The following is a 21,826-nucleotide window of genomic DNA, read 5'->3' as shown; positions in this document are numbered from 1 at the left end:
TCCTTCTTAGCACTTTCAATAGTCTGTAATTATCTTGTTTACTTCTCTACGTTTTTAATACAAAGTCCATGATATCAAGGATCTTGTCTATTTGATTCACCATTGCATTCTCAGTGCCCAGAATAGCATCTGACACGTAGTAGGCCCTCAATAAATATTTCTTGAATGTAATGAGTGGAGAGGTAGGTGGGGCCTAGACCAAGCAGGACCTCAAGAGAGCATCTTGGGGAGGCATTTAGGGATTTTAATCAGAGATCCAAAGTGATCAGACTTGGCAGTTGTAAATGATCAGTCTGACAGAAGTGGGGAAAACAGATTGGAGGGTGATGAAGGAAAGCTCCTGCAGTAGTTCAGGAGAGAGATAATAGGGTTAAATGGAATAAGATGTACAAAGCACTTAGCATTTAACCATAAGGGATGAGAGGGGGATTACTATTACCAATATAGCAGGCAAGCAAGGATTGCTTGAATTTAATGACGGTAAAGTTAAGAGTCCAGAGATAGAGGGACTTGTGTATCTCCTGGAATCTTTGAATCTCTAATCTTTTCCTCCAGTGATAAATGCTAGAATTTCTTATCCTTATCGAGTTAATTTGACCTCTATTTTGGTAATTCATATGCATTCATATTTGCATTCTTACACCTGTGTTCCTTCTTACCACCATCAACTGGTGGTAGAATTTCACGGAGAGAGCTTCTGACACTTCTCATTAGCTGTGTGACCTGGTAAATCACCTAATCTCTCTGAACTCAGTTTCGTTTTCTGTAAAATGAGGACTCTGATATCTATTCTGTCCATCGTGAGGATCAGTGAATAACTGTACAGAAAATATTTTCACAATGCAAGAATAATTATTACTGTTATTTCACTCAGTAAATATTTATTAAGCACCTACTGTGTACCAAGCACTGTTTGTTGGTGCTGGGAATACAGCAGTGGCATGGGGGGAAAGGCAACGACAGAAGTCCATTCAGATTCTGAACATTTTGGATTTTGATTGTATTTTCCAAATTGGCAGATCACCTTGGGCCCCTGTTGAAAAATATAGATTGTTGGCCTGACCACAGCCTTGATCAGAATGGGGAAGGTAGAATGAGGGGAGGGTTAACTATCTCTCCGAAGTTATTCAGAAAGGACTGAAAATAAGAGATTAGGTGGATTAAATTGCCTCCCTTTTCCTTTTCCCAAATACTGATCACCACTCAGCAATTCTGCATACACATCTGTGGGGTTTTTTTGTTTGTTTCGTTTTATAATGAATGTTAACCCTCTTATTTATTTATTTTTGGCTGCGTTGGGTCTTCGTTGCTGCACGAGGGCTTTCTCTAGTTGCAGCGAGCGGGGGCTACTCTTCATTGGGTGCACAGGTTTCTCATTGCGGTGGCTTCTCTTGTGGAGCATGGACTCTAGGCGCGTGGGCTTTAGGAGTTGTGTACACGGGCTCAGTAGTTGTGGCTCGCGGGCTCTAGAGCACAGGCTCAGTAGTTGTGGCACACAGGCTTAGTTGCTCCGCGGCATGTGGGATCTTCCTGGACCAGGGCTTGAACCCGTGTCCCCTGAATTGGCAGGTGGATTCTTAACTACTGTGCCAGCAGGGAAGCCCTACACATCTGTTCATATACTGAATTTTCCAAAACATTTCTAATAAGAAGTACCTTCAGCTGGCTCCTGGGGAGGGCAAGTCCAAACATCAGAACCAGCCATGTGACCTTGAAGGAGAAGGCAGTGGAAGTACCAGAAAGCACTGTCCTTGGCGGTGTTTTTGTCTGCCACAGAGCTTGCTGTACAACTGATCTGGATCTTACTGTCCTCATCGCCAAAATGAGGTCAGGGTTTCATGACTACCAGTTCATGGAGGGGTGCTGGGTTAGTTGAATCAGAATCGCCTAGGGAGCTTATTAAATTTCTAGATTCCTGGGCCTCATGGACTGGTGAGTCCGACTCAGTAGGACCAGGATGGCGTCCATCACCTCCTCTATTTTATTTTATTTAATTTATTTATTTATTGCGGTACGCAGGCCTCTCACCGCTGTGGCCTCTCCCGTTGCGGAGCACAGGCTCCGGACGCGCAGGCTCAGCGGCCATGGCCCACGGGCCCAGCCGCTCCGCGGCACGTGGGATCCTCCCGGACCGGGGCACGAACCCGTGTCCCCTGCATCGGCAGACGGACTCCCAACCACTGCGCCACCAGGGAAACCCACCTCCTCTACTTTTAATTAGCTTCCTGGCAGTTAATTTTTGATACGTATCCAGATTTGGTATCTCACTAGGGTAGATCAGACTCTCTGTGCTTCAGTTTCTCATCTGTAAAATATAATCATTCCTCAGATGGTAGAATTAAATAAGCTAATTTACATAATGCGCTTAGAACAGTGTCTGTCCCATAGTAAGTACTGGGTAAGTTTTAACTGTTCTGTCAGTCAAGGTCCAATCAGGAAGACAAACCACTGGGAGTATTTAAAGCAGAGGGAACTTAATGCAGAGGTGATGGAGAGGCTAAGAAGCCAAACAGGGGACAGTGATACAACCTAGAGATTAGGCAGCAAGAAGTCATCCACCCCTTAGCAGGAGAAAGAGAGGGAAATGGTGGTGTTTCCAGAGCCCAGAGTCTGGCAGAACCTGGACCGACAGCAGGAGCTGTAGCTGTAGATTAAACACAGCCATTATCAAACAGCTGAAGGAGGAGGCATACCCCGGCTTTTCCCTTTGTCCCACCCTCCAGTCTCCCACTAGTGCCTCCCATTGGCTGAACCCAGCAGGAAGTCATCTCTCAAGTGAGCCTGGGAAACTTCATCTGCAGAGATCACCCCTGCCTTTCAGGGGAAGTATGAAGAATGTCTCTGAGGACAGATTATTATTATTTTGTTGTTATTATTTTCTTTAAGGTCTTTTTGAGCCCTACAGTTCTCAAAGTCTCTAGACCTTAGCCAACCACAGGGATTCAGGGCTTTGTGAGTGCTTATTGATTAATCGATTCTGTGCCTTCATTGTATACACATACATAAATGCTTAGCCTCTTATCTCTGGAAACCGACAGCTCAGGCCTTGGCAAAAATTCACCGGTGCAGCGGAGCCCTGCCCGAGGTTCAAGGAAAGGGAAGGTATGTGGATCAGGTTTCTCTCTGGGGATCAGCTGCCTCAGCACCTTCAAGGATTCAAAAGTGATAGATGGGAAAGCTGGCCAGAGACATCACTGGGCAGAAAGGAGGGTCCCAGAAAGTTCAGGAACAGACATAAAGAAGTAAGACTGTGGAAGCATTTGTAGGTGCACTGGGCAGGGGAGGGGAGGAGCAGGAAATAGGGCCGCACCCAGTTTTAAGGACACTTCCTAGAAAAGATTGGAAAACACCCACTTGTCTTTGGGACATAACCCTGTAAGTGTGCTATGTGGGAGTGGAGCTCTGGGAATTTTGCTACCAAAAATGGGCAGAAAAGCTCTTTCTAAATATTTCTTGGAGGACCCAGAATTTAACCTTGGACCAGAGGCAAATATGTTTATTTTAAGAGGTTCTTAAAAGATCAGATATTGTGGAATTCTTCCTAATATACCAAAGACCTGCTCCCCAAGTTCATTCTTCCAGCAAACATTGATGAATAGTAGGTTGGAAACTGATTCAGGCAATGAGTTTTGGAGTGAGACAGAACTGGGTTGCACTGTGGCTTTGCCTCTGTCCTAGCAGTGTGGCCTTGGGCAAGGGATTTAACTTCAGTTTCCTCGTCTGTGAAAAGGGAACTAGCGTGTAGAGTTGAGAGGATGAGAGTGAGATCATGCATGAAAATACTTAGAGTCTGAATCCAGAGTGTGCTAGTAGTTCATTTTATTATGACTTGTATTATTTGTATGACACTTGGCTAAACACTTTGCTGCCTATTAGCTCATTGGATTTCACATCAGCTCTGTGAGGTGGGTCAGGGAACCCACATTGATTTTGTGTCTCCTCTGCTTCTAGCACCCTGCCAGATGCTTAACAGTTATTATATTCTTGATTTCACTCAGTCAATACATATTTCAGTATCTATTTTATGCCAGGCTGTTCTGTGCACTGGGGGTACAGCAATGAACAAAGACAAAAATCCCTGCCTCTCAGGGAGGATACACTCAGTGAGGGGAGAGCGACAATAAATACAATTTAATGAATACTTAGGTTCACTATGTTCCAAAGTGCTTTACAAATATTAACCCATAACCTATGAGGAAGGTATTGTTATGCTTATCCCATTTTACAGATGAGGATACTGAGGCACAAGGGAGTTGAAAGTCACTTGGCCAAGGTCTCACAGCTTGGAAGAGCTGCATTAATGATTCAAAGCCAGACAGTGTGACTCCAGAGTCCTTGCTCTTAATCATTACTGTATGTTGCCTTCCCCCACCCAAAAATATATATATATGTGTACTAATAGATTAGTGCTATTAAGTGCTATGAGTGCTATGAAAAAAAATAAAGCAGGGGAAAGAGGGTGATGAGAGAGGGCTCTCTATGTAGGGAGGTCAGGGAAGGCCTCTCAGAGGGGCCACATTTGAGCAGAGACCTGAAGGAGTGAGGGAGAAAGGCGGGTGGACATCTGGGCAAGGGCGATCCAGGCAGAGGGAAGCACTGTGCAAAGGCCCACACTTGGTGTGTTCGGAGAACCACAGGGAGGCCAGCGCTGAGAAAGCAGAGTGAGCAAGTGGTAGCAGATGAGTCAGAGAGTGAAAGACGGCGCAGGCTGAGCTGCTGGAAGGATGCAATTGCCTTTGGCTGAGATGGAAAGACTGTGGGAGGAGCAGAATTGCAGAGGAAGGTCAGTTCAGTTTTGGATAATTCTCACCATCACTCATCAAATAGGAATTACTCATTCCAGAGGACTTTGAGAGATGAAAGAGCTCACCCCAGATCACCCAGGCAGTCGTTTTCAGAGGCAAGATTCAGACATAGGTCTGCCAACCCTAACTTAAATGCCACAGGCCTTTGGCTGGCAGGGTGCTGTGGGGAAATCTGCAGAGGTGATACTCTGCTCATCCTGATCCCTGACCCCAGGAGCTTTCAAGGAGGGGGAAAGAGGTACTGGAGAGTGAGGCGGAAGGACACTCAGATGAAAGTAACAATGCCAGAGATCCCACAAGACAGTAAGTAGCACGTGTTTAAATGTGAAATGCAGACAAGAAGCACAGGGAAGGTGCACTTCTTTCTGAAAAAGCAAAATGAGTGAAAGAGTCCCAGCCCTGTCTGGGTGGAAGGCATCAGGGACGGGATGAACATCTGTGTTGAAAAAGGCCATGCTCTGGCGGAGATGGGAAGGCCCCCAGAGGCTCAGGGTTCTCCCTGGGCACGTCTTTCTCCACAAATAGATGCTTTTCCATTATGACAAAGGTATATACCAGGCAGGACGCCTCCCCTGGACCCGTGTCTCCAACCACAGCCTCCTCAACATGCCACTACTGGGCATCTCTGAACACGTCCCAGCTTGAAGTCCCGATCTTCCCCTAATCCCAAACTTGCTCTACCTGCAATGAGATTCCAAGAAGCTAACCCTGAGACAAGGATTCATGTACCTGAGTGACTTATTAAATTTGGAAGGGCTCCCAGGAGGAACTGGTGAGGGAGTGGAGAAGCAAGATAAAGAGGGCAAGAAGCCAAGCAAGGGTGTGATTTCAGACCAAGTCCCTGGAGGGTAGCTTCAGCCTGATCCAGCAGGGGATGCTGGATGTAAGTTACCCCTGGGAGTTTGGGGGGAGGCGGGCCAGCGCTCAGCTTCCACATTCCAGCACCACTTGGTCATTGGCTAAGGGCTGGGAAAGTGAACTCCTGGGCACTTCCTTGCAAGGGCAAAGGGACCCCAGTAGCTGATGGGCAAGACTCTGGCCCTTCACATGTACAGGCTGCTGGGAGAATCAGCACACAGAAGCCAAACAAGGGGAGTTCAGAAACCAACAAAGGGATCCCAGGGGATCTGAGCAGTGCCCTGACAGTGTCCACTACATGTGCCTTACCCATGTCAGGAAATGGTATTGCCATCCTGCTGGTTACTCAGGCCCCAAACCCTGGAGTCATCCTTGATCTGCTCTGTCTCACACCCCCATCCAATCCTTTAGCCAATCTCGTTGGCAATACCTTCAAAATATACCCAGAGTCTGATCACTTTTTTAAAGTAACTTTTAAAAATTGTGGTAAAGTCCACATAACATACAGTTCAGTGACATAAAGTACATTCACATTTTTGTGCAACCATCACCATCACCCATCCACAGAACTCTTTCCATCTTGCAAAACTGAAACTCTGTACCTATTAAGCGTTTTGTTTATCCATTCATTTGTCAGTGGACACTTGGGTTGCTTCCACCTCTTGACTGTTGTGAATAATGCTGCTATGAACATAGATGTATTATACAAATATCTGTTAGAGTCCCTACACTCAATTCTTTTGGGTATATACCTAGAAATGGAATTGCTGGGTCATATGGCAATTCTATTTTTAATTTGTTTTAGTAGCTGTTTTACTGTTTTCCATAGTGGCTGCACCAGTTGACATTCCCACCGACAGTGCACAAGTGTTTCAACGTCTGCACATCCTCACCAACACTTTTTATTTTGTTTGTTTTAGTCTGATCATTTCTTACCCCTTCCACAATGACCACCCTGAACCAAGCCATTTCAGTTTTTGCCTGGCTTATTGCAGTGGGATCCCAACTGACCTCACTGTTTCTGCCCTCATCTCCTGTAGTCTTCTCAACACCACTCCTCTACTCACAGCCTCCAGTGCCTTCCTCCCCTCCTGCTCAGGGTAAAAGGCAAAGTTTTTACAATAGCCTATGAGGCTGTACAAGATTTGTTCCTCACCCTCCCAAATCTGACTCATTTCCTACTTGCTCACTGCACTCCAGCCACATTGCCTTTTTTTTTTTTTCTCCTGTCCCAAGTAATCTACTGTCTCAGGGCCTTTGACTTATTTTCTCTGCTTGGAATACTCCTTCTTCAGATATGCTTAATGTAATTTTCTCCCTCACTTCATTCAGGTTTTATTCATTTCTCAAGGAGGCCTCTGGGCTTTCCCCATTGTTCATCAGCCCTTCCTCCATTTTCTGCCTTTCTCCTCTCTGCCCTGTGCCTGGGAAGATGACCCCTACAAACACCACCACCCGGGCTTTCTTGCCCTCAGGCTTCTGGGTGGGTTTGGTCCATGGCAGGCAATGCCAGAAGATGAAGGGTGAAAGGAGAGAGATGTTGAGTTATTTTCCCCCCCACATCCTTCCTGCTCTGCTGTGGGCAGTGGCCTGTCCCTCCTGGACCACAGCTGCATTTGGGAGGGGTGGTCCTCCGCTTCAGCTCTCCAGCTCCCCCTCCCCTCCAACCCCCCACTCCCAATGATACCGTTTCCTCCCTTTGCCCGCCAGTCCTCCAAGTTGTAACTGCTTCTCTGCTTGCTGCTGATCTCCGGACCTCCTACACCCCTGTTGGTTCCTGAACCCTGCCTATTCCTCTAGTCCCTTCACTAAGACTAGAACCATCCGTGCTGGATTCTGTCTCCCACTAGACCCTGACCTAAACACCTTCTAGATTATGTTATTTACAGTTTCCAGCCTACCTTCTGTTCCGTGGATTGGCACTTCCCATTCTGTTCTTCTGCATAGTACACATTATCTAACATGCTATATAGTTACTTAGTTAGTTTCCTTGAACCCTCACACTCTGTGATGGACGGTCCAAGGATGCAGGGATGTTTGCTTCGTTCACTGTTGTATCTCCAGTGCTTGGCACACAACAGGCTATCAGCAAATATCTCTTAAATGAATGAATGAACGGCCGACCGACTAAGGGAGCTGCAGAGAAGACAGCAGTGTGGTCCAAGGTGCAGGCAGAAGAGCTGACTCTCAATTTCTCCTCTCCCCTCCCCGCCCCCGCCCGGAATGCTGAGTGCCCTGGAAGGAGGCGGAAATGAGCGTGTTCAACTGCCCTCCAGCCAGGTGTTTACTTAATTAGGACCTGTATCCCGACGCACGTTGATGTTTAACTGTCCGCCTAAAGACTGCATATGGTTCCTGGCGGGCGCAAAGGAACCTGGGGGGCGAGGATAGGCGGGGCCACCAGGTACTGTCTGGGGCCGGCGCAGCCTCGAAAAGCCTCTGCGCGGGTATCTAACCTCCCCTCGGACACGGAAAGCGCCCCCTGCGGGAGAGCGAGGCGAGGGGCTTGGAGCTCAGTCAGCAGCCTCGGGCTTCTCCTGCGCGTCGTGCATCCCCAACCCCCAGCTGCCGGGCCCACAGGCGGGATAACGGAGCGCTCCCCTGATACCAGATGCCAATTGCTCGCTTTACCATCAGCCGTGAAATTGAAGGATTACAGCGTTTCTCATTCTCTTAGTTTGGGGAACGTGAGGGTGCTATAGAGGAAAGAAACGGCTCGTGAGGCGGAGGACAAATGAGCTGGATCCTAAAGCAATAATACCAGGCAACATTTGGGCGCTAGCTCTGTGCCAAGTGCTGAGTTTAGCGTTTTAAACGTGCTAATTTAATCCTCTTCTATATGTATTAATTCATTCAATCCTAGTACTTTATAGAGGGCAGATATCATAATAGCCCCCACTAGATGCATGCGGAACTGAGGCTCGGAGGGATTATTTCGCTAGCCTGAGGTCACAGCGCTAATAAGTGATGGAATCCGGGTTTGAACGCAGGCGGTGCGGCCCCAGAGCCCCTGGTCGGCTAGAGAGAGGACTCCCACGATCGCAAGGCAAACTGTCCTCTTAGCCGCAGGCCTGGTGGTGGGAAGGACAGGCAGGCTTCCAGGCTAGCCCTTGAGAGCCAAAAACTCTATAATTAGAGACTCTAGTCTCCTCCTCAAACCCCTAAATCTGAGATGGGTAGGAGGAAGGAACGTATTGAGGAGTCAGCCTGAGATTCTCAAGACAGCTAGGGAAGGTGGGGAGGCCTCAGGGAACAGGAGGTTGTGACTGGCTGGGAAAACTCAGTTCGGTGGGGAGAGGGCGTGCAGTGTGGAGCGACTGAGTTTCAGGACTGTTTCAGGGCCCGGGGCCCACTTGCGTGCCGCCACGGGTAAAGCACTTCGGGTCTGAAGTAGAGGAACGAATCCCAGCTCCGTCGCATGTCCCCCAGTAAGGAAACAGAAGAGCTGCTTCGTAGGGAGACTCACTGGAAGGCTGCTTCTCGCAGCCAGCAGTTTTTACTTAGATTATAGTAGGTATTTTAGACCAATAAAAACAGTCGCGATTTTCAAAATGCCTTTATTTGCATTTTACAAAACTTGAGACATTGTTAATTATTTATATCCTACGTGGGGGGTGGGAAGCTTGCTGGAGGTGATGGGGCTAATAACCACCCCTCTACCTCGCACCTTTTGGCGTCACCACGGCTTCGATCTCTGGGATCTTCTCTCTCAGCCTCCTTTTGTTCGGCTGTGTCAGGGAAGTAATGAGTTTTCCGCAAGTTGTAGCAGATTCTGTAACACCGTCCCTCGGGACCTCACTGCCAGTTTTAAACACTCGGAGTCCTGGGGGCAGGCTGATGTGGGAGGTGGGGAAAGAGGCAGGAGGTACCCGCCCGCCCCCCGCTGTAGCCGGGTGTGGGGCGGACACACCCGGCCTCCATCAAAGCCTTGGATAACAGAGAGCCTCGGGGGAGCATGAATGGGGCGCCTTTGTTTCCAGTCGGATTCAGATGCATCTCCACTTTCTTTCCCACAAGGCACAGAAACAATTTTCTTCGTGTGCGGCGGGGAGTGGGTTGCCTTTTTTTTTTTTCCCCCTCGAACCCAGAATCTGCGAGACAGGGCCTGGGTCTCTGTCGGGAGCAACTCCGGAAAACCCGAGAGAACGCAGGAGGGGCGCGGGAGAGGACAGTGCGGGGGGGCGCTTCGGGGTGCCTCCACAGATCCAGCCCCGGCCCCACCTGCGAGGAGGCGGGACCTTGCGGCGCTGGACCAATCAGCACCTACCTGCGCTCACCTGGCCCCCCCCCCCCCTCTGGCTCCCGCGAGCCGCGGTTCTCAAAGGGACGCGCTGAGCTTAGCGGAGCACTAACCCGCAGTCGCGGCAGCTTTTCATCTCACTCTCTCCAGCCATGGGGCTCCCTAGTGGGCCTCTCGCGTCCCTCCTCCTCCGCTTCTTCCTCTTACTCCAGGTACTCCATTGCCTTGCCTGACCCCTGCCGGGACGTTCCTCAGAGGGCAGGCGGGGTCCGCACGCGGCGGTGGCGTCGGGGAGAGAGCCGGACTGGGCTGCCTGGGGCCAAGGTTGTCCGGGAAAGCCTGTGAGGACTCCCCGGGATGGGTATGCAGGGCCGGGCACGCCTGTGACCCAGCCTCCCTCTTTTCCCCTCTTCCCTTAGGCGCAGGTTTACTGGCTGCCGCGCGCGGCCTCCGAGCCGTGCCGGGCAGGCTTCGGGGAAGCTGAAGTGACCTTGGAGGCGCGAGGCGCGGAGCTGGAGCGGAGCCGGGCGCGGGGGAATGGTAAGACCCCCGCCCCCCACGGGGGCCCGCCTGGCGGAACTTCGAGGCGGGGGCTGCGCTGAGGGTGTCCGGGCTGCGGCGGGGGGCTCCTGGCGCCTCCTCAGGTGCGGGGGAGGCGCAGAAAGCATCCCCGGGGCTGGAATGGGGGTGGGCGTATGGAGAGAGAGGCCGGAGAGCGTAGCGCCCTCTGACGTCCAGCCCCTCCTTGCCCCTCTGCGGCGGCCGACCCGGACCCCCTCCTTCGGGGTGCGGGGCGGCTGAGCCGCTCACCCAGCCCGGACGTGGGAAGCTCTCCCCTGCTGGCCCCAGCGGAGGAATGCGCCTTCCACATTCCTCCCGCAACCCCCGCGCAGGTGTGGGGATGAGCCGTGCCCCGGGCAGCCCCCTTTGCCCCTCTCGGGCCCCCTTTGTGTACCGTGCTTTGTGTCTCCGACTGACAGACCAGGTCTGTTTCTCTTCTTCGCGCTCCCTTCCCCCGCCCCCCTTCTTGCCCGGCAGCTGGAATGCACTCTTAACCCTGCCCTTCCCGGAGGGCCCGCGCCCCTGCAGCCTGCCTGAAAACTGGGCCTGGCACACCTGGACTGGGGCCATCACGCACTGGGCACACCCCCCGACCCCCAGTGTATTGGAACTGAAATGTTAGGGCCCTTGAGGGAGGTGGGGGTCGAGGAGCCAGAAGGTCTTGAGCTGTAGGGGCAGTGGGTGGGGAATCAAAGCACATTTTTGATCTCACAGTTTCTTCTACGGTTTAAAAACTTGAGGGGGTGGGGTTTACTTTGGTGCTCAGAACCAGTGTGTTATGAGATCCAGGCAGCTGACGGCTGATGGGGGCCTCTCTCCATCCAGGGCAGTGCGGGTTCCTCCACCGGATCAAACCCAAGTTCTCAAACAAAGGTGTGTCCCAGGATCCTTGGGTGAGCTTCCAGAGGATCCTTAACCTGTGAAATTGTTTAAGAACTTGTATGCATTTTTCTGGGTAGGGGATCTAAAGTTTAAAAATTTCAAAGCAATTTAAAAACCTGTGCCACCTAGCATTTTTCTAATGCCCCCATCAGCACACCCCTCACCCCAGGTACAAATTCCCACAGCTTGAATGTGCGCGAGAGCTGCCTAGGGCGCAGAATGGCTCTCCTTTGTTTCTCCAAAAGAGGAGTGGGGGCCTTGAGTTCTGTAGAAGCCTTTATTTCTTCTTTTTCCCCCAAATAACTCTGCCTATTGACAAAACAATTAACACCCAGGCCAGGCCAATCTCCTTAAACTCTTGGCTGTAGGGGAGCTGAGGAGAAGCATTAAGAGGCCATGCCTCATAAACTTTAAATTCTTGCACATGGGTTTATTACTGACTGGCTAACAAACTGCAACTCAGCCAACCTGTAAAAATGTTAACTTGGGCAGGGCCCCAAATCCAATTCCGGCTCCCTGAGGAAGCTTTATTGCTAACCAGACTTCTGCCAAATCTGTACACCCTCCCCCTCATTGTCAAGTTTCCCGACTACAGTCTGGGAGAGCAGGCTGTGGCTCTGAGTGTTGTCTGTGCCTTATCTTTCTTACTGAAGCAAGAAATATCAGATTAACTGTCACTTCACTAAGCTTGAGGTTCTTGGGGGGGAAGCAGTGATCAGGTTTTCGATTTCACGGTCCGGTTGGCAAGTGCTTCTCGGTGACGTCAGGCATTTTAAACCTTTTGAGAAAATTCTGCTTTCTCGGATGTCTGGTTTATGGTTGTGAAAATGGTGGGTTCATGCCAGGAGCACACCTAGGTTATAAAACAAAACGTGGGTTAATGTGCTTGGCTAACCTTGAGTGCAGCTCCCTGCAACGTGCCGAGTTCTTAGAGCAGTCTTCCTGTGAAATGGGATGCTGCCTTTTTAAATAAAAGCAAGTTTCTGGGGGGCTTCCCTAGTGGCACAGTGGTTGAGAGGCCGCCTGCCGATGCAGGGGACGCGGGTTCATGCCCCGGTCCGGGAAAATCCCACATGCCATGGAGCGGCTGGGCCCGTGAGCCATGGCCGCTGAGCCTGCGCGTCCGGAGCCTGTGCTTCGCAACGGGAGAGGCCACAACAGTGAGAGGCCCGCGTACCGCGAAAAAAAAAAAAAAAAAAAAAAAAAAAAAGCAAGTTTCTGGGCCCAATTTGTCCCAATAAATTGGGACTCCCCGGCAAAAAATAGTGGTATTTCTCCCCTTAGTCCTCAGCAGCTGACCTCTTTTCTACCTCCACCCCAGTTCCCTGTCCTCCATACACAGGAGCTCCAGCCTGGATCCAGCCATGTTGAAAGGGTTGTCCTGAGGGTACATACAAACTCTCAAGTTTGGCCAAGCAGACAACAGTTTCCCTATAGCTAAGGAACAGTTGCCCTTGTTCGCCCCTGGGTTATGAATTTCACAGGTGTCTATGAAGTTGAGCTCAAAGAAATTATCTGATACAGTTAATACCTTGTTTGTATGTGCACTTTCCTCTTCAAAGCATTTGCACAACTCTGAACTTGCTTTATCCTCCTGACGTTCTCTTGAAGCTGGTGATGTACATTTAAACAACTTGAACTCTTAATCCCAGAGTTGGGACTTCAGAAACCCTGTAGCCCAGCTCTGCTGGAGGTTTTAGAGGTGGAGAAACACAGGAACAGCTTAATGGATTCAATTCCCTAGGCTAAACTAGTGAGTTTCCTTGAGGGTCACAGACATGACTTTTACCTCTAGGTTTGTGCCCAGGACCTGGTGCTTAATAGGTCCCAGTAGGTATTTGTGTGAATTATGACAATCTTGTGAAGTTCTGCCCATTTTACAGATGAAACCTCAGTGGCTATGGCTTCCCCAAAGTCATCTCTGCAGTGACCAGATGTGACTTGAATGGAAGTTTCTGACTCCCAAGTTCCATGGCATTTTTTTTTACCACCAGAAAGTAGGAGGTGGATGAAATGAAGAAGTGGAATGTTGGAGCACCAAATCCCACCAGTAGCAACCCCTTACCCCAAGAGCGCTTAGTCATTTATTCCTTTTCATCCTAGGGTTTTCCAGAAACGTTCCTGCAGGGGAAACCAGCTTGCATACAGTCTCTCAAGTGTCCTAGTGATGGGGGCTTGGGGCAGGTGAAGCCAGGCTTGCCTAGACCAAGAGTGAGAGGTTAATCTGGAAGGAGGTAGAGCAGGAATGTTCCCCCACCCCAACTCCACAGTCTGGGGTCTGCCTTCAAGGGTGGTCTAGAAGCAAAGACAAAGGAGAGGTGGGAGGAAGGAGCTTTCATGGTATTAGTGCAGTGATTAAAGTGAGTGACCTAAAGTGGTCTATACATCCTTCATGGAGAACAGTTGAGAGAAGCAGCTTAATTACAGTGAAAGAAATCCAGTTCTTCATTATGGCCCCCTCTGCAGGTTCAACTCACCCTTAGTCAGCATTTGGGTAAGATTAAAGCTAACCCTCATTAGCTTTGGTAGAAAACTTCAAAGTTCAGTAATAAATTTGACTGAGCAGGAGTTAACTTCAAGATGGTTTTGCTTATTTCAACTCATGTAAAAATTGCCCTTTGTTTTGGAGCTCCCATTCCGGGCTATGCCCTCTATTTACATTTTATTTTTTCAGTAAACATATATTTAGCATCTGCATATATCAGGCACTATTCTAGGATGGCGGCTAAAACAATGAACAAAACTAAGACCTTGCTCTGGTGGAGCTGACTGTCTAATATTAGTTACTTTTTATGCTTGTAAGAGCCTTGCGGCGCAGGTGATGGTAACTCCCACTCAGCTGTAAAACGAGGGTAAGAAACTTGGTGTGAGGTCACTGGGGCAGTCAGCAGTAAGGCCAGGGGCAGTCCATGGTGCCCAATAAATCTGCCTCTGTGGAATGAATATTTGGGAACTGGGGCTTCCAGCCCACCCAGCTGCCTTCCTGGCTCAGCAGCCGAGTAGAGTTGGTTGCCGAAGCCCGACGTACATCACTGTTAGCTGGTGTCTGGGGAGCAGGTCTCAAACCTCTAGTCTCTCTTCTCATCTCCTCACATGGCACTCTGTTCCTAGGTTACCCGTGCAGGGTGCCCTCACCTCCCTGCTGTGTGAGGAAAGCATGGCTTACCATGAGCAATGAGTCTCTAGGAAACAATAGCTCTGCAAAGCATTTGGAGGATGATGGAGGAGGGGGAAGGACAGAAGGGCCTGTCTCCCCAAATCAGTGGAGGCTTCGGTCCTGAGGCTGAATGATCTCCATGCAAAGAACCACCGTTATTGAAGAATAACATATGTGGAAGAAAGTGTCCAGATGATAAGTGTACATACAGCTCGATGAACATCACACACTTAAACACCCATGTACCTAGCACACATATCAAGAAACAGCATTATCAGCACCTCAAATGCCACTTCCCTCCCCGTCTTTACCCTCCCCCAAGAAAACCACTATCTGGACTTCAAATACCATGGATTGATTTGCCTGTATTTGAACTTTATGTAAAAGAATCACACAGAATATCCTCTTGGATCTGGCTTCTTTCACTGCACATTGTGAGATTCTTGCACGGTTCTGGATGTAGTTGTGGTCGATTGTCTTTCTTCTGTAGTTTCCATCATGTGACCATCCACACTTCGGCTGTTGATGGGCGTTTGAGGAGTTTCCATTTTTTTGGCTATTACAGCTAGTGCTGCCGTGAACACCATTGTGCAAGGGGAACTGCGTAGGCGGATCGGTTAGGTACATCCCTGGGAGCGTAATTGCTGGGTTAACTGAGGATTACCTGGGGACCTCAGTACTGTCAGCTTTTCTGTGTCTTGAAGTAGCTGAGTCTCTTCTGGACTCTACCTCTCCCAACAGTCTCCTTACCAGACCCATCCCTTCTGGCTTCTTGCTTCCCACCTGGCCCTGTGCTAAGAGACAGCAATTTTTTATTAGGTAGTTGGTCACGTCCTTTGTTTGGGGGGAGAAGTCCTTCCCTTTATTTGTCCTTAAGCTAATGCTTGTCACTTTCCCTAAAGTAGAAAGGGAATCTGGAAAGGGCCGTGAATTTCTAAGGTGAGAACTTCTTCATGGGTGGAGACTTTTTATCCTGGCTGGTGTGTGGCTGGGCAGCAGCCTCCTCATATGGCCAGGGTGGTCGAATGCAGCTCCTCCCTCATTATAGACGCAGTGAGGTGTCTGAGACTCAAGGCCAAGCTGACTGGTCATTCAGCCAACAAACGTCTGAGTACCTACTGGGCGCTTGAAGTTGAGAGGCAGGCAAGGCCCACAGCTCCTCAACCTCAGTGAGCTCCCTGACCACAGGAGGAAGCAAATCAGTCACCAGGCAATTTTACTAGTGAATCCTTCACTCAGCAGGTATCTATTGATCACCTACCAAGTGTCAGGTACTGTTCTAGGTGCCGGGGATACATTAGTGAGCAAAACATGCACAAAGCCCAGGCTTGTGGGCCATTCGCCTGCTAGTGGAGGGAGATGGACAAAATAAGTAATATATGCATGTAATCAAGTGGGAGGAAAAATATAGAGTCACATAGGAAGGGCTGCTGACATGTTCTTGGAGGTGGGGGGCACGTGGTGGAAGTGTTGTCCAAGCCAGGGGCTGGGGAAGGGGTTGGGACATGAGAGGTGGCAGGGAGTGTTCCTGCCAAGGGAACAGCATATGGGGTCCAAGAACTTAAATATGTTTAGTTTGGCTGGACCATGGAGTGTAAGGTGGGGAGCAACAGAAGGGAAGTAGGCAGGGTCCAGTCCAGCTCGGAACTTCCCTCACTCCAGAACAGAGGCAGCGTGGTGTTTGGGAAAGGCAGGCGATGTGGCTGATGTTCCAGTTGTGCCCTCATGCAGGCCACTGTCTCTGAAGTCTCCTCTGGATCCAGGACCCTAGGCCCACATCCACCACCCCTTCTCGACTCCCGACTTTTCCCAGACCCAAGGACAACGTGGTCAGCCGCAGTTGAATATTCCCCCTGGTTTCATTTAGTTACCTGGCATTACCAGGCAGCAGGGGTGGCAAGGAAGGGCTTTCAAACAAAATGAAACAAACACGTTTAATAATAACATTTACTGGAGAGCTTACTGAGTTCCAGAAACTACACTATGTACTTTATGTAATAAGCCCCTTTAATCCTCCTAAAAGCCCCATGAGGGGAGTAGAATTGGCCCCATTTCACTGGATAGGAAACCTAGGCTTGTAACTTTGTAACTTATCCAAGGTCACCCAGCTAGTAAATTGTGGAGTTAGGGCTTGAACCAGGTTGGACTCCTACTTGCGAGTTACTAACCATTTGGGAGTCAGAGTTGTGAGTCCTCTGGCCTCAGCCAAGCTGAGGAAGATTGGAAATAGTTAACATCTGACCCAAGACTTTTGAATTGCTGTTCCCTCCACTGGCCTCTGTTAATCACCAAGATCTGGAGTGATGGGGGAGGGGATGAGGAGGGGACACATCTTTCCAGGACCCCAGCCTCCCTTTTAGGATGTAGGGGAACAGGGAGGGTTCAGATCCCAGGCCCAATAGCTGACAGTGCTCTCACTGTCAGTTCTCAGCAGAGAACCTTCTTCTGGCTGTTCATCTTCTTCCTCTCCTCACCCCACCCCCTCCTCCCAGCATTGAGGACCTCCCACAGCCCTGCTCTGAGTGGAGGAGCTTGGTATGCTCTGCCCCCGCCTCCTCACCCAGCCAAATCTGGGCACCCACGTGGTTGTGGCTTACCTAGAGCATCAGAAAGCCTGCAGATTTCCTCAAGATGACAAAATCCCCTCCAGGCTGCAGCTGCCACGGTCCCGGTGGACTTCGGGGTACGGGGGTCCTGCTGCTTGCTCAGCGAACCAAAATGACGTATCCTGGGAAGGAAAGCCGAATGAACACTTTCCTTCCTCCCTTTACCCCACCTTTGAGCTCGTAGCTCTGGCTCTGTCGCTGACATCTGAGGAGAGGGCTCAGGGCCAGGGCCACACTGCCAGGAGGTGGGAGGGCTGGTGCCTGCTTCCCCCTAACGAGAGCCTCTCTGGGCTACACAGAACCCAAGACGGAGGGGAGAGCTGTTCTCCCTCAGGACTCGGAGGTATCTCAGGGGCGAGATGCGGCTAGGGAGGCACGACCCCAGGGTTTCCTCTGCCTCCTCAATCTGTTACCCCACTTTTGGTTGTTCAAGAGCACATGAGATTAGTTCGAAATCACATCTCTTACCAAGCCTCAAACCTGTGTTGGAGACTAAAAGGAGGTTGATCTTGCCCGGGGGGGGGGGGTCCGACTTCAGGGCCTCACAGTAACTTTAAGAAGTCTTTGCTCCCTGGGAATTAATTGTGTGCATGTGTGCTTTTCTAAGAAGATTCCTCCCCCCAAATTGGCAACCCCACTCTCTCCCACCCCCAAGTCCAGTCCACTCGGAAGTTCTTCAGATTCTTGTCAAAGCCAGCAGTGAGGACAGGCCTGATGGTGCACATCTGGGCACAGGCAAGGGAAAACGGGGTTCTAGGCCTGAGGCAAGTTACTCTGGTCCCAGCTCCTCGGCCTTGTTGCTCTAGCTCCCGTGTGGGAAGTGCCTCTGTGGCCCTGGACGCGAGGAGGTAGACTGCTGGTTGGTCAGACAGAGAGCAGGGCTGAAGGGCTCAGCTACTCACCCGGGTGTCTTGCTTAAGGCTGCCTGCCTTCTCACAACGAGCCCCATCTTGTAGCTTCAGGCAGAGAGAAAAGACAGGTACTTGAGGGCTCCCCACACGCAAGCCAGAACAAGATGCCAGGCCCACACCCCTGCCTCTCCTTGTGGAGTCAGCTTCAGCCAGGGCTTCCCACCAGGGCTTCAAGACCTGCCATTTTCTTGTCTTTTATGGTCTTTTACTGCTTCCAGAATTCTCCTGTGTTCCCCAGCTGGAACTCAGCCACACTCCAGCTGGTATACCCCTGCCTTTGAGTCGGTAGTTTGCAAGCTTGGCTGACTGTCAGGATTGCCTAGGGAGCTTTTTATTTCTATCACACCCTCTTTCATATATACTATTTTATATAGTTTGTGTAGAGTTGGGCTCGTTGGTTGGGGTTTCACATTAATACGTGAATATCTATTCACTGTAAAAACAATGTTTTTCAATAAAATAATAGCATGTACTATGTGACAGGTACAGCTCTTAGCATTTTACGTGTATTACCTTGTTTAATCACCATAACATCCCTTGAAGTAGGTACTATTACTATCCCCATTTTATGGATGAGGAATCTGAGGCGAGAGAGGTTAAGTAACTTGCCCAAGATCATGCAAATAGTAAATAGCAGAGCTTGGATTCAAATCTAAGCTGCCTGAGCTTCAACCATTGAACTCCATTGTGCCTCAACAGAAGCAAATCAGAAATAAACACGTGAAAGTTCTCTCTTCCTCAGTTCTGCTCCGGTAGGGTAAGCACAGTTAATAGTTTAATGTGAGTTCTTGTAGACCTTCTTCTTTTAATTTTTGAATTTAATGTTATTTATTTTTTTATACAACAGGTTCTTATTAGTTATCCATTTTATCCACATCAGTGTATACATGTCAATCCCAATCTCCCAATTCATCCCACCACCACCCCACCACCACTTTCCCCCCTTGGTGTCCATACGTGTGTTCTCTACATCTGTTGTAGACCTTTTTCTTGACAAATAACTTATGTATGCACACAGGAATTATTAAAACAAGGATTGGACTATGTCATACTTAACAAACGTTATCCTACAACTTACTTTTTTTAACTTACTGAATCACAGGCATCTTTCCAGACTGCTAAGTACACATCTATCTTGCTTTTAACAGCTCCATAGTTTTCTACATGGTAGATATACCATGATTTATTAGCTAACCCCCTATTTTTATCTTTTACAGATGTGGAAGTGGGGAGGAGTTAACATAAAAATTGTGAAGTGTTTGAATTTTTAGAAATCTGTCAGAAATCACCTTATTAGGAAAGACTGCTGTAGAAAGATGATTGAATGAATTGTTCCTCTTAACCCCATTCAGTTAAATTAAATTTTTATGTTTGAACAATACCTTCAAGACAGGCTTTGAGGTAAGCTTAATAAGGTTACTATACCATTTAAAAATCATTAGTTTTCACACCAACCATTGTTTTAAGGTTTAGTTATCTGAATGTTTCAAAAGTCTTTGAAATCAAAAATTTTTTTAATTTAAATTGCATAACTCAGAAGTGAACTATCAAATGTATTAGTACTTGCATTATTTTCCTTGGGTGTTGAAAACTTGAGAGTGTGCCATTCAGTCAAAGCGAAAGTGCATTTTTTCTCAAGTTTCTCTTTAGTTTTCAAAATCTAGTTAGCAAGCATTTTGATGAAAAGTTGATTTCCATTCTTAAAGAGAATACTCATTTCTGATCTTATTTTCCAAGAGGGGCTTATGGGTTTTTTCTTAAACCCAAATATTGCTGCAATAAACAGTCTTGCACAGGGTGGTTGCATTGATGTAAAAGATTTATCCTTGAAAACCTCAAATAATTCATAACTCCTATGATTCAAGACTTATGTCCTCTTATGAACATATGTGAAGTGTATGTGTGTGGAATGAGGGAATTAGACGGATGCTTACAATTCACTGGTCTCCCTTGTATATTTTTTAAGATTTTTAAAATATTTATTTTATTTATTATTATTTATTTTTGGCTGCATTGGGTCTTTGTTGCTGCACGCAGGCTATCTCTAGTTGCGGTGAGCAGGGGCTACTCTTCGTTGTGGTGTGTGGGCCTCTCATTGCCATGGCTTCTCGTTGTGAAGCACGGGCTCTAAGTACTTGGGCTTCAGTAGTTGTGGCATACAGGCTTAGGTGCTCCGTGGCACGTAGGATCTTCCTGGACCAGGACTCGAACCCATGTCCTCTGCATTGGCAGGTGGATTCTTAACCACTGCGCCACCAGGGAAGCCCTAGTCTCTCTTGTATTGAAATTATGTGACTTTTTACACTTTTTCTTAATTTGGGAGATTTGCATTTCTTCAAACTTTGCATACAAAGTGAGACTTTAATATTTACAGCACCATTTCAAATTTTGACAATTGAAGTTTGCATAAAATGTAACTATTATAATGTATAGAGTGTCTGAGCTGGAGTTCCAGAGCCACTGTGCCTGGGTTAAATCTGTTGGGTTGGGTAAATTTGCTTAACCTCTATGCTTCAGTTTCCTCATCTGTAAAATAGGGGTAATAATGGGAATCTCATAGGCTGTAGTGAGGATTAAATGAGTTAGGGTATGAAAAAGCATGTAGTAAATAAATAAATGTCAGGTGTTAGTGGTAGTGATAATAACAGTGTTGTTACAGCTAGACTAGTTTGTATACTTACATCTTTAGACTGCATTCCTAGAAGAAAAATTGCTGGGTCAAAGGACTTTCATAGTTCATTCAACAATTATTGAATGCCTACTTTGTATCAGGCACCGTGCTAGGTGTTGGGATATAGTGATAAGCAGATTCTAACACAGTCTTTGCCTTTGGGCATTATAGAGACTAGTAAGGGAGATAGGCAATTAGATAATAGCAAGTAAACATATCATTACAAGTTGTAATGAATTCTATGGAAGAGAGTTACATAGAGCTAGGAGAGTTTTTAACAGGGGAAACTGATCTACTTTGGGAGGGTTGAGGGAAAGTTTCCCTGAGAAAGTAACTTTCGAATTAGGGTCTGAAAGATGTTGGGAGTTAACTGGGTAGAATTGGAATGGGAATGTAGGGAGACACTGTTCTAGACAGAAGGAGCAGCATGTGCAAAGGCCCTGTGGTAAGGGGTTATGATGCACTTAAGAAGAGGACCATTGTGGCTAGACAATGGAGATAGGGATTGGGCACATTATAGATTTTGGGTTTTATCCTGAGAACAATGGCACATCATTGATGAGTTTCAAACAAGGAAGTGATCTTATTTTCTCAAATGTATCATCTGTTGCGTTTTTAAAAGATCCTTTTTTTAAAATGGAGGATTTTGTACTCATTTAGGCTAAAAATGATATAGTAAGTACTAAGATTGGGGAGGTAGAGATGGAGAGGCATGAGTCTTGGTGATTGACTGCGAAGGGGAGTCTGAGGGAGAAATGGTCAAGGAAGAAGATGCTAGACAACAATACACTAGGCACTGTGCTAAATATTAACTCATTTAACTGAGGTAGGTATTACTAGCATCATTCCCATCTTCTACGTATGGAAACATACTTGCCCAAAGTCTGTCAGTGGAATCAAAATTTAAGTCTGGGTACTCTAGACACAGATTCTGGGCTGCTTCTGAGGCCCAGATTTTGGATTTGTGTAGCTGAGTGCATTCCCTGGGAGAGACACTGGAAAAGGACCATATTTAGGGCTAGAGTAAAGAAGATCATGAATTTGCTTTTTGACATGATTTTAAGATTATGGATTATGCCTTTAAAGCATCCAGGGGGAGATATTGAAAAGACAGATATATATATGTTGGTCAGAG

General features: G+C 48.2%; 1 protein-coding gene across 6 annotated transcripts in view; it reads left to right on the top strand.

Moving 5' to 3' along the window:
* Positions 1–21,826, top strand: part of CDH3 (cadherin 3) — a 107,806-nt gene that overhangs the window by 53,391 nt on the left and 32,589 nt on the right. For 4 of the 6 annotated variants that reach the window (XM_027119477.1, XM_027119474.1, XM_027119473.1 and 1 more), the window contains one exon: positions 10,323–10,443. In XM_027119477.1, the coding sequence (XP_026975278.1) occupies positions 10,323–10,443 (121 nt within the window). Of the gene's footprint in view, positions 1–8,787; positions 10,116–10,322; positions 10,444–21,826 lie in introns of those variants that run through there. The other 2 variants (XM_027119478.1, XM_027119472.1) reach the window with 2 other exon arrangements.

The sequence above is a fragment of the Aethalodelphis obliquidens genome, unplaced genomic scaffold, assembly GCF_003676395.1.
Source record: "Aethalodelphis obliquidens isolate GAN/ISIS:26980383/991018 unplaced genomic scaffold, ASM367639v1 scaffold20, whole genome shotgun sequence".
Taxonomy (NCBI): Eukaryota; Metazoa; Chordata; class Mammalia; order Artiodactyla; family Delphinidae; genus Aethalodelphis; species Aethalodelphis obliquidens.
Note: the sequence above shows the minus strand (reverse complement) of the source record. Positions and strands in the feature narration are given on the sequence as shown.